This window comes from Micromys minutus (assembly GCF_963924665.1).
Source record: "Micromys minutus genome assembly, chromosome: 4".
Lineage (NCBI taxonomy): Eukaryota > Metazoa > Chordata > Mammalia > Rodentia > Muridae > Micromys > Micromys minutus.
The window spans coordinates 83,139,125-83,151,607 of NC_137973.1; the positions used below are offsets into that span (position 1 = coordinate 83,139,125).

Here is a 12,483-nt window from a genome sequence, read left to right on the forward strand (position 1 = left end):
TTAATTAACCTGAAAGAAGCCATTTTAGTAGAAACCTTAGAATTATTGGAATGGCTCCTGGTCTGTAACTTGAGGAGTATTACTTTAATAACCAAAATGAAACAGTTATGTTTTGTATGATTACTTTTGGTTACTTTGCGCTATTCTGAGAGGCAGAGAAACAGTGAACATGGTTTTCAGAGTTTGGTCTGAGCTGGCTCTATGTCTGTCAGTAGACTGTGCCTGAGACTCCTCAGTTGTAACTTAGGTACAATAGACCTGTCTGAGTTGTGAAACTTCAGGGAGTAAAGGTATGTTAAATATACACATGGAGTCCCAGAACATACTACATAGTATTTGTTAGCTGCTAACTAATGTCATTGTTGGAAACTTAAATAAAATAACCTTTGTCCCATTACTTATTGATAATGGCTATACTTGGATAAAAAGTGACAACTTTATGCTTTTGTTTTAGATATATTAACTATGACCTTTTTCTCATTATTTTGTTTACATTTTTGAAGGTTTCCCAATGAGTGGATCATGATGACCGTATGGTAGGGACTTGCCATAGTATGGCTGCTTCCCGATCTACTCGTGTTACAAGATCAACAGTGGGGTTAAACGGCTTGGATGAATCTTTTTGTGGTAGAACTTTAAGAAATCGTAGCATTGCTCACCCAGAAGAAATCTCTTCTCATTCTCAAGTACGGTCAAGATCACCAAAGAAGAGACCAGAGCCTGTGCCAATTCAGAAAGGAAATAATAACGGAAGAACATCTGATGTGAAACAGCCGAGTGCTCGAGAATGGGTAAGCCCTAGGAAAAGAAGACTTTCTTCTTCGGAAAAGGATGACCTAGAAAGGCAGGTCCTAGAGAGTTGTGAGAGAAGGCAGACAGAGCCAGCACTGCCAGTCTTAAAGAACATTAAACGCTGTCTTAGAGCTGAAGCCACAAACAGTTCAGAAGAAGATTCGCCTGTAAAACCAGATAAGGAGCCAGTAGAACACAGGAGGACAGTAGTGGACCATGATGCAGACTTTCAAGGGGCTAAACGAGCTTGTCGATGTCTTATATTGGATGATTGTGAGAAAAGGGAAGTTAAAAAGGTGAATGTCAGTGAGGAAGGGCCACTTAATGCTGCAGTATTAGAAGAACTCACAGGCTATTTGAGTGTCAATGGTGTTGATGACAGTGACTCGACTATTATAAACTGTGATGACTGTCAGTCAGACGGGAACACTAAACAAAATAGCCCTGGTTCCTGTGTGCTGCAGGAAGAACTTGGAGCTGGAGATGGGGATTCGGAAACCCAGACTTCAGTGTTCTGTGGTAGTAGGAAGGAGGACAGTTGTATAGACCATTTCGTGCCTTGCACAAAGTCAGATGTGCAGGTCAAGTTGGAGGACCACAAACTAGTAGCTGCCTGCCTGCCTGTGGAACGTCGGAATCAGCTGCCTGCTGAGTCAGCTTCAGGCCCTGTTTCTGAAATTCAGTCATCCTTAAGAGATTCTGAGGAAGAAGTAGATGTGGTGGGAGATAGCAGTGCCTCCAAAGAGCAGTGTAATGAGAGCAGCAGTAACCCTCTGGACACGGGTTCCGAACGCATGCCAGTCTCTGGAGAGCCAGAACCGTCCTCTATGCTAGACTGTGTTTCAGCTCAAATGACATCTTTATCAGAACCTCAAGAACACCGATACACCTTGAGAACTTCACCTCGAAGGGCGGCCCTAACCAGAGGTAGTCCCACTAAAAACACATCTCCTTACAGAGAAAATGGACAATTTGAGGAGAATAATCTCAGTCCCAATGAAACAAACACAACCATTAGTGATAATGTAAGCGAGTCTCCCACAAATCCTGTTGAAATTTCTCAAGATGAAAAGGCCCTATGTTGTGACTATGGAAGTGAAGGACTAAGTAAGCCACTTTCAGAGGCCAGAGTGAATATTGGACATTTGCCATCTGCCAAAGAGAGTGCCAGTCAGCACACTGCCGAAGAGGACGATGATGACCCTGATGTTTATTACTTTGAATCAGATCATGTGGCACTGAAACACAACAAAGAGTATGTGTAACTATGGTAACCATGAGTTCTGCTTTGCTTGTCACTTCCCAGGGTTTCAGTATCGTTGATAGATGCCTGTGCTCAATGCTTTCATTGCAGATGCAGTAAGTTTAGATGTAATATACATTTCTTAACTCAAACTCAGAGACTTGGTGTTTTCATGGTGAACTTCATTGCTTGTCTCTGGTAGTTCTGACTTTCTAGTGTCCCACTGTCTAATAAGGAAGGACTGTAGAAGTTTAACTCAGGTGCTTTCAACGCCGAGTCAGTCCAGCTCACTCTGGCTTATACTTGTAACAACAGCCTTTCCTGAATGGGTAAAATAATGAGCACAGAACTGTCGTCCAGGTACTGGGAATCTAGCAGACTAGAAGTTATTTACACTTAATTCCCCATTACATTTTTTTATTTAAGAAGGTGCTTGATCCATCCTCATTGCAGCTTACAGAAGTAGTGCTGCTAACATCATGATAGTAACATCTGACACAACCCTCCTTAATACTCTTGTTTCCAAAGCCCTAATTTCAAAGGTTCTTTTGGCAAATAATTTTGTGTCCAAAATCACCCGCAGTTTTGCTCACTTATGTATTCTGGAGAGTAGCATGAAGGAACTATCAAGTGTTCAAAACTCTTTTTTTGTTTTTTGTTGTTTTCTGAGACAGGGTCCCTGTGTAGCCTTGGCTGTTCTGGAACTCACTCTATATAGTCCAGGCTAGTCTTGAACTCAGAGCTCTACCTACCTCTACCTTCTGAGTGCTGGGATTAAAGGTGTGTACCGCTACCACCTAGCTCACCAAAGCTACTTTAATGAATAACAATGACAAACAAATTCCTCTTGTAGGTCAGCTTTTCATCTATTATCACAAAGTTAGATTATATTGTTTGTACAGAAATAATTGGATTTGAGGAAGATTTGTAATTTTTTTTGACAGATGCCTAATCTGTATCATATGATCCCAGTACTGTGGCCTTTTATCATATGTCTCCTTTCTCGGGGGTGGGGGGGGGTGGGAGGTTTTTTTCTGTTTTCTTTTAAAATTATGTTTTAATACTGTGATTAACAAAAGAATTTTCCCTGAATGTTTTACAGTTTTTTAGGCGATGAGTGTGATATACTTGAGATCAGTTTGACGCAAAAAATCATAATTGCATAAAGGAAGGATTTCAGGTAGAAGTAAGATGAACTGGTGCATGGTCACACCAGCAGTGTCCCAGCATGAGAGGCCAAGGCCAAAGGGTAGTCTGGGCCATAGAAGGGAACCCTGTCTTGAAAACCCAATAAACCCAAACAAATCAACAAATGTCAGTTTATACATATCTTTTTTAAAAAAGGTTTTTTATTTGCAGGAACAAAGAAGATGTATGTTCTAGAGGAATAACTAAAACCTCAAAACGTATGATATCTTGCTTTCTTAGTTTTGGAACGGGGGTGCCTGTGTTGTCCAGGTTGGCGTGGAATTGTGAACACAAGTGATTCTACTGCTTTAGCTTCTTGAGAATGTGGGACTTTGAGCTTGTGTGACTGTGGCCAGCTACAGTTTAAACAGATGTGAATTTCTTTAGAATTTATTTCTTCTGAACTGAGAGCCAGGCAAACGTGAGGCACACTTTCAGCCTCTGAGCAACACCTGTTCTAGGAAATGATACAGTAGGTTTATTTCCCTTTGATTTTTTTTTGTTGTCTTTGTTATGGGTTATTCTCTTAGGTTTTCACTGCTGATTGATTCTGGAAAATAGTAACTCACACTCTCCGTTACTTCACGTCACACTCTCCGTTACTTTTAAAATGAGCTTTCATAGTGACTAAGAATAAATAAAATAATTATCCAGGTAGTGTCTGTCACTCTGAAAAAGGTGGCATTCCATGTCCATCAGTAGATGAGAATAGTAGTGGGCATGAAGTCCTTTGGAGTTTGGGATGCTGTTTGCTGTTAGGATAGTGCTCAATTCTGATGCATCCCGGAGCAGCTGGGTGAGAGAAATCACTAGTTTGCTTCCCTTACCTTTTGCTTTATCCTGGGTCTTTGAAGATGGCACTTACTTTTAGGTTTTACTTATTTTTGTTTACTGCTTGCATTCCTAGGGAGCAGAACAAGAGTGTGCCTATGTTAGGCAAGTACTCTTCTGAGATGGGAGGGGATTATCGTACTTAATCTTGGTTCCAAGTAATTTCAAGAAAACAGTACTCAGTCATGTTTTATGTACATTCTTTAATAAAGTCCCTTTTTTATGTCCTGGGCCTTAATATTTACTATTAAATATTTTTATATCTAATACTGCTTTTCTGATTCAAGAGCTAATCACACCTAGGAAACTCTGTAAGTAGATATGTCAAAAACAGTTATTAAGTAGGTGTATTACTCAGGCAGCATGACAGAGGCTAATCACCGGGGTCAGAGGTCTAACTCAGTAATAGCACACTTGGAAGTTTGTCTGAAACCACAGATTTCATTTTTTGTACTACACTACTGCAAACATAAAAGGCACCATGAGTTAATGGTAGAAATGGGGCCGCACCTTGGCCTGTATAAAAAGTAGGGACTTTTTGTTTTTACTTTCTTGAGGCAGGGTCTCTTGTAGCCCAGGCTGGCCTTCAGCTTGTGATATTGGTGAAGGCATCCTTGAACTTCTGACCTTTCTCCCTTTTCCTCTCTGGGATTACTGAGAGTGTCATCTACCACTGGACTCAATCATCTCTCTTCTAATTGGTACTCTGAGCCATGGCTAGTTACTTCTTGCAATGATCACTTAGGTTTTAGGTTGGAAACCTTATAGAGCAGATCTTGGGGTTTTGTTGTTGTTTTGTTTTTTTAAGTATAGGAGTTTTTATCTGACGGGATGATCATCTTAGATAAGTAAGCACTACCCCTGGTTAACTTAATTGCTTTCATGTTTTTGTTGTAGTAATTTAAAGAATATAGTCGTAGTATATCTGTGAAGGACAAATGCCTTCAAATGGAGGATTTGGTTAATTTGAGAAGAATATTCTGAGGGTTTAGAATGCATTGGAAAGAGTATGCTTGGTGCTTGTCAGCTCATGGAAAGAGCTGTAGAACCAACCAGACTTGCCCCAGGTATTGGGTGTGTAGATTAATGAGAGGAACAAAAGCTGTCTTAAGTATAATTGTTGTCAGGGAGTAAGTCACTGATTAATCAAAACATGTAGTGAGTTGTTTGCCAACTTAAAAATACTATTTTTTTATGTGTATGGATGTTTTGCCTGCATGAATGTCTGTGCACCACATGGATGTAGCCTGGTACCTTTGGAGGCCAGGCAAGTATGGCTGGTCCCTTTGCACTAGAGTTTCAGATGGTTGTGAGCCACCATGTAGGTGCTGAGAACCCTGCACCCCAAAGTACCAAATACTCTGAAAGAAGGGCTGGTGTTCTTAACTACTGAGCCAGCTCCAGCCCTGTTGCCAAAAATGTGAAATTTTCAAATACTGTAGATGATTTTAAGTGAATCTTTGTATTTATCTTAAGCACATGGATATAGTCTTAACCTTGTTGACTTATGCTTATCTCTTACAGGGGTGGTGGAGTGATGTCAGTGATAAGATTTTCCTGTTGGATGACCTTGACCTTTATATCCCAGTAGTTTTGCTGCTTCCTGTGTTCTTTTGGCAATGCTGTGGCTTAGTATTTCCTTTCGTTTTTTGTTGAGTTTCCCTTTTAATTGGTCAGTACAGATAAAGAATGCCTACACAAAAGATCCTTTTTTAGTACACATTAGTAAAGAATTCTCTATAGGAGGCAGGACTTGGAGAAACAGTCCTTGACTTTTGGGTAGAATGCCTTAGTCATGGATTGTTTCTCCAAGCCCTGCCTTCTGTAATGAATTTTTAACTCTGGCTGGTTGGAGCTTGTGTAAGTTCTGCTTTGTGAACATGTACGTGTATAGCTCCGTGGTAGTTGTTTGCTTGGTCTATAGAATCTCCTGTAGTTTTGTGTAGATATGTATCCAGCTAGAGGTGCCATGTACATCTAGGGCCTTTTTCTATTATTCCTCTTTAGTGTTGTGTCCCACGACTTCTCATTCCTTGGCTTCCCCAAGCTGTTTTCTGAGTAGACTGTGTAGACTCAAGTTCCTTACAAAGGTGGTGTGCTTGATTGTACCAGACACACCTGTCTCCATCCTGGTAGAGGGCAAGCAGATACATAAGAGTGGATACATTGCTTGTGTGTGTTCTTGTAGCCACTAGATTGTGATCTGGATGTACTTTTTTTTTGTATCTCATCTTGGTCTTGATACTGCTCAGGCTCAGTCACTGGCTTTTTTCTTTACATCCTTCTCATTAGCTACTGTGGCTTAAATATGTTACCCATTTAGTAGTGGATTTCATTGGGAAGCCTGAGCTCAGATTATTCTTTCCCTTAAGACCATTTCCTTTACTGCACAGAAAACAGAGCAGACCATGTATGAGCCTGAGTGTATTACTGCTCCCAGTTATTTTCAGTCTCTCTCAGTTAACTTGGCACTGTTTAGATGAAAGGCAGCTGCTTTCAACTCCTACCGGCCGTGGGTTGAGCTCTGTGAAAATCAGTGTCAGCTCTTGGTCATCTGAAATGGGTTTTCCCTATGGTACAAGTCCCCACCTAACCTTTTCCTCTGACAAAGTGCATGCTTTAGGTAATATCTGCTCATTTTCTTTACTATCTGTCCCTTAATACTCTACATGCTAGCCCAGTTAAAAAGAATTTACTGGGTTTTTTTCTGTTAACATTTTATTTAGTGGGAAAGGGGCAACAGCCTGTAGAGGTCTGAAGACAATTTAGAGGCATTGCTTGTTTTCCAAAAGTGTCAGGTTTGGTGGAAAATGCCTTTACCTGGTCAAAATATCTCTCCGGCCCAATTTCCAACATTTGTTTTTGGGGTGGGGCTGGGGGGGGTTGTGGTTTCAGAGACTGGGTTTCTCTGTGTGTGTGGCCCTGGCTGTTTTGGAACTCACTCCGTAGACCAAGCTGACCTTAAACTCAGAGAAATCTGCCTGCCTCGGCCCTGAGTTGCTGGGGTTAAGGGTGTGTGTGGCACATCTTTATGAAGTATGCCCCCATTCAACTCATGGCCAATGGATAGCTGTGAGTGCAGCACTCAGTGTTCTTTTCCTTCTGAGATTTCTGTAATTTCCTCATTTCTGCAGCTGAACTTTGTAGATGCTGACATTGTGTTACACTATGGAAATGATGGGCATGCCTGAAAGGTGCCTTCTCCTGTACCTGCCTGTCCTCTGTCAACAAGGGGAAGCCTCTTAGTTAGGGTCATTCTCTGAGAAGACTGGTCCGGCGGCACTCTGCTGTAGTTGTATGTGATAGACCACAAGGTTTTGAGAACCATGTCCTTCGGCATAGGAGAATTACCAAGCCCTTAATCTGCTTTGAGAAATGTTACAAAAAGTAGCGTACTTCTGGTAATAAAGTCTTTATATATATTTTTTTTTCAGTACAAAAAATTGACCCTCAGTTTTTATGCATGCTAGGCAAGGTTCTACCACTGAGCTGCATTCTCAGCTGCCAGACTTACGTGTAAACGATCTTGATTTTAAGTTTCAAAAGAAAGTGAGGAAGCTGCATGACTTCCATGTGGGGAGAAGTTGGTGGACTTGTGTATGTAAGAATGGGTTGTCAAACTGATATTTTTATAATTGGAGTATAAAAAGTAAATATAAAACACTCAGTCGGCATTTTTTAAGATAAAGCTTTTATTGTCAAAATTTTATACATAACTTTTAAATCTACTTTTACAATCTTGAGTTTTGTGTGTAGGCTTTTGAAATAGTACAGAATGGTATGTGTCTGGTTCAGGGTGGATGGACTTGGGAAAAGAGAAATGCTGTGTCTCTGTAACACTGGCTCTGAAGGGTGGATCTCAGAACTGTACGATCAGTGATCCTTCAGTGAAAAACATTGTCTCAAAAACTAAGGTGGAGGGAGGTGGAGGAAGACAACTGCTGTGGACCTCTGGCTTCCACATGGGTGCAGGTGTGCACCCCACACCCCACACCCTACACATGACACAGTGCTGTGCATAGAGTGAGTGAGCTAAAACTCTGGAACGAGGGAAAGAGACCCTTTCATCCAACTTGGATAGAATGGACTGTCTACAGAATATGGTCAGTTTTTGACAGAAGTTAGGTTTGTTGTTTTTGTTTCTTTTGGGTTTACTTTGTTGTTTGTTTGTTTTTTGTTGTTCATGTTTAGAAAGGCAGTAGGAACAGTTTGAAAGGCTCTATAAGTTTTGTTCCCACAAGAACCCCAGGTTTGGGGTACCAGTAATTCTGTAAATATGATTAAAAATACAGATTCAAATTCTTTGAACTTTTATGAAGTTTATTTAATTCAGTGGTTGGCTCCAGGTATGCGCTGTGTACCTGTGATTCTGCCCCCGGAAGTGAGTTTTAGGCCAGAGTGCCTAGACCCTATTTTGAAAGAACACTCCTCCACCCCTGTACTCCTTCCCCTTAGTAAGCAGTGCCTTCGAACTTTATAAACGGCAAGGGAAGTAAAATAAAGGCAATTGAAGCACACTTTGTTAGTGGCAGGAGCTAGAAACCCAGTCAGAACTATCTGCAGAAAAGAGTTTGAAAGGGTCAGGAAAGACAGTAACGTTTGAGTGCATGCTGCTATTGATCAGGACCCAAGTTCAGTTCCCAGCATCCACATTGTGGGGCACACATCTGTAGTTTTCATTCCAGAATATTCTGATCTCTTTGATCTCATCAGGCACCTATCCTCAAGTGTACACATACACTATTTAAAAAAAAAGAAAAAAGCTTGAGGAGCTGGAGCAATAAAGAGCAAGGGTTGCTTTTGTGGAGGACCCAGAAGATGTGTCTCCCAGTACCCACATCAGGTGGCTCACAACCACCTCTAAGTCCAGTTCCAGGGAACTCTTAACTCTCTTCTAGTTTGCATGGGTACCTGGCACGCATGTAGAGTACATACATAGTTTTTTATTGATATGCTTTAAAGAGGTTGACTTGTAATATTTTAATTGTGTATGATAATTGAATACTTTAGTAAGAATTAAGAATGATATTTCAATACAGGTATAAAACATACACTAGTCGGAAAGGCTAAGTAAAGAGCTGTAGACAGTCTTTTGACTAGCCAAGCTTGGGAAATGCTGTCCAGTTGTGCCTCACCTGTCAGTACTGAAGACCTCGTCTGTGCCCTTACACCTCCTCCGTTTCCTCCTTGTACTCAAGATGCTTCACTCTTGTCAACTTCTGCTGTACTGGGGTTTCATTTGCATTTACTGCTGACTTGTATTGTTTGTTATGGTGACGGCACTACAGGACCATTTAGCCCTGTATCTGTTTACAGTGGAGAGTGCTGTAGTTACTGATTATGTAGTAGATTGGGTCCCCTGAGTCAGGTGTCCTGCTGTTTGTAGGGGAGAAAAGAAATAAAGAGCTAATCGAAATGTGCTAAACTTGCCCTTGGGGTGGAGAGCTGGCTCAGAAGAGAGTGTGTAAGAGTGTGTAAGCAGGGCTAGAATTGGGACTCATAAGCCCGTATCGAGGTCAGCCCATTGCCTGTAATCCCAGTGCTAGGATCCAAGCGTTCCCTAAGGCAAGCTGGCAGCTAGAACAGCTGAATGTACAAGCTCTGGTAATAATGGGTGTTTAGAAGAAAAATGAGTATTTGGGGAGTAAAGTCCAATCCATGACTTCTGCAAGGGTAGTGACCATTTTATGAGAATTTCCACCCTGGAGAGCGACCTGCCTCTCAGTGAAACCTCCAGAATTCTCAGTAGCTTAAAAGGGACTTTGGCAAGCTTTTTTTTTTTTTTTTTTCTTTTAGTTTGTAGATTACTTAGGAATGCATTGCAGAGTTCCCAGATGCCCTACATCTCTGCTGTGCATCTTATGTAGAATGGAGCACTTGTTACAATTCTGAACTGATGATGCATTGTTGGTAATGTGCTTTTTATTTTCTAGGGGTTCCTTAATTTTTAGACCCAATTTTTATTTCCAGATATATGGGAGTACTAAAGAATAGTGTTGTAATCTCTAAAGCACAAATTTATTTAGCAGAAATTCTTATTCCTCTGTACTTTGAATAAAAACCTATTATGTAACTTTGTAAAAACTAAATATGACAGCTTTATTTTTATGATGATCATGGGGATTTTATTTTCATGTTTAACACTTCTGTTCTGAGTTTGCATCTTATTATTAGAAAACGTTTTAATAATGTAATAAATCTATACTCTTCTTTTGCGGTGCTGGGGATTGAACCAAGCAAGGTCTTGCGTCATGAGTGGCTCTCAACTTTGTGCTTATCCTTAAAGTGGCAGATTCTATGTAGCTCTAATATTCTGTGATTGTTTGGTGGCTGTTATTTTGTTACACTTGCCTAGCAGTTTTCTCTTAGAGTGCATTGTGCAGTTCCTTTCACAACATGTATGTGTCCCAGCAAACTCATCCCAGAAACTTGCAGTGGACATATTGAGGTCTGACCAAATCTTATTTGATGATCATATGTTTGAAAACAGCCTGCCTCATGGGGCGTCGTTGCTTTATCACCAGGCTGAATTTGCCCCGTACCCGGGCTATCCTCAGGCTTGTGACTCTGAGCACTGTTAAGTACTGGTGTCGTTTATAAATTAGGTTTGGTGGAGAACTCATTGCAGAGGTGTACATAACATAATTTGCTGTTAGAGCAACTTATAGAACTGGCTAGAATATGTGTCATGCACTTGATAGTTACACTTCAGAACTTTTAACTGTTTGTCTTCTGCCTTCAGGTTCCTATTGAGTTTGATTTACTGAGCTTTTTTTCACTTATCAGATCTTCCTGCTAGATTCTTATTTCCTGGATTTCTCACTCTTCAGGTCATTTATCTTGTATTACATTAAATTTTGGAGTTGACATTTACCATTCTTTTAATTCAGTTATTGAATAGATGTGAGTTTGGAAGGATAATTTTGCTTTGCTTTTTCATATTTCTTGTGGTTTTAAGTAGGAAATATGCGCTGCTGTCATGTGTGTGGTGAGCACTTTATTCCTGTCAGTACCTGTTAATGCTTAGGGAGGAACAAAATCAAAACATTTACTACTACTACTACTAATAATAATAAAAAGCAGCAACAGTGCAAACCAGGTATGGCTTCCGTGAAAACCAGTTACGAGCAGCACTGACACAAAAGGGCAAGGGCAAGCATAATGTAAGTGGACTCAAGTGTAAGCTTTATGGAGGGGGAATGATGGAATAAAGAAGGAAGCAGAGAAAGGGGGAAAATGTAGAGGGAAGAAAAATGGTGAAGGATTTTGAGGAGGGAAAAATTGGTTGAAATCCAGTTAGAAATCAGATGTAAACAAATGTAGTTGAAACAGGAATTTTTAAAAATCTTCACTAAAAGGCAGTTGTCAGAATACGGACATAGATCTCACTGTGGTGACCTCACCTGTGCTCACAGAGCTGGAGGAGCAGCTTCCTCTGGACTCCCTGATGTGTCTGCCTTTACTGTAGCTGTGCACCTCATCTACACATCCTCCTACACACCTGGGAGCACTCCTGTCCTTTTATTTCCCCTCTTTATTTATCTGGTGCAGAAACTAGATTGACCCAGGGACCTTCCTGCTGACAGTTATTATTTTGAAGAATGAGACCAGCATTCTTGGCAGAATGTCTTAGTTATTTTTTAAAAAGGTTTTTACTTTTTTTTTTTTTTAATAAGATTAAAAATGTTCAAGTGAGCTCTTAAGGATTCTTTCTACCACAGAAATGGTTCCTGGGAAAAGGTGGTGGTGCATGGAAAAGTAAAAATTTCCATCTTCCTCCTGTTTTTCTTTCTCCCTCCTCTGTTGATGGCTGTACATGCACGTTCTGCCTCGAAAATGGACAATCAAGTCTTTGAGACAGAGTAAGTGTTTATGTTCATAAAAGTCAGTAAAAGTTGGCCAGGAATGGTAGTGAAAATAACTTGGGTATAGGTACTGTAGCTAAATATAATCTCCTAGCCTGAAAGCTAAATGTTTGCATGTCAACGTCATAAACAAAGTGAAATAGAGAACTCTGCTGCAGATAAACTCACTGTTAGCATCGCTGTTAGGATCAGACAGGCAGGTTTTACAGTCAGTGCACAGCAGTTCTGTTGGAAAGTCGGAACTTCACATCATACAGGAAGCACATACTATCTTCACAAGTAGAGCCAGAGGGAAAGTTTATGAAATTTAAAATATATACGTAGTGTCTGCCTATAATATACAAACCAAATGTTAGACCTTTTGTTGTGCTGTTTTCAGACACGGTTCCCTTAGATAATCTCATTCTTTTGCTTTAGCCCCCTAAATCTTCGACTTCAGTATAATATATCATATTTGGCCTTTTTTTGCTGCCTTTATCTTGTCTGGTCACATTCTTGTCATCCCCCAAGCAGGGCATTGGCAGGTGTGATCTGACCACTAGGCAACAATGTCACTTTATGTGT

The 12,483-nt window shown here is 40.5% G+C and overlaps 1 protein-coding gene across 2 annotated transcripts in view; it reads left to right on the forward strand.

Moving 5' to 3' along the window:
* Positions 1-12,483, forward strand: part of ZZZ3 (zinc finger ZZ-type containing 3) — a 52,527-nt gene that overhangs the window by 24,109 nt on the left and 15,935 nt on the right. Inside the window, exon 4 of one of the 2 annotated variants that reach the window (XM_080916341.1) lies at positions 504-2,047. The exons of the other annotated variant lie outside the window; for it this stretch is intronic. Within the exon in view, the coding sequence (XP_080772467.1) occupies positions 534-2,047 (1,514 nt within the window). The 5' untranslated portion in view covers positions 504-533. The remainder of the gene's footprint in view (positions 1-503; positions 2,048-12,483) is intronic. 2 annotated transcript variants of the gene reach the window in all.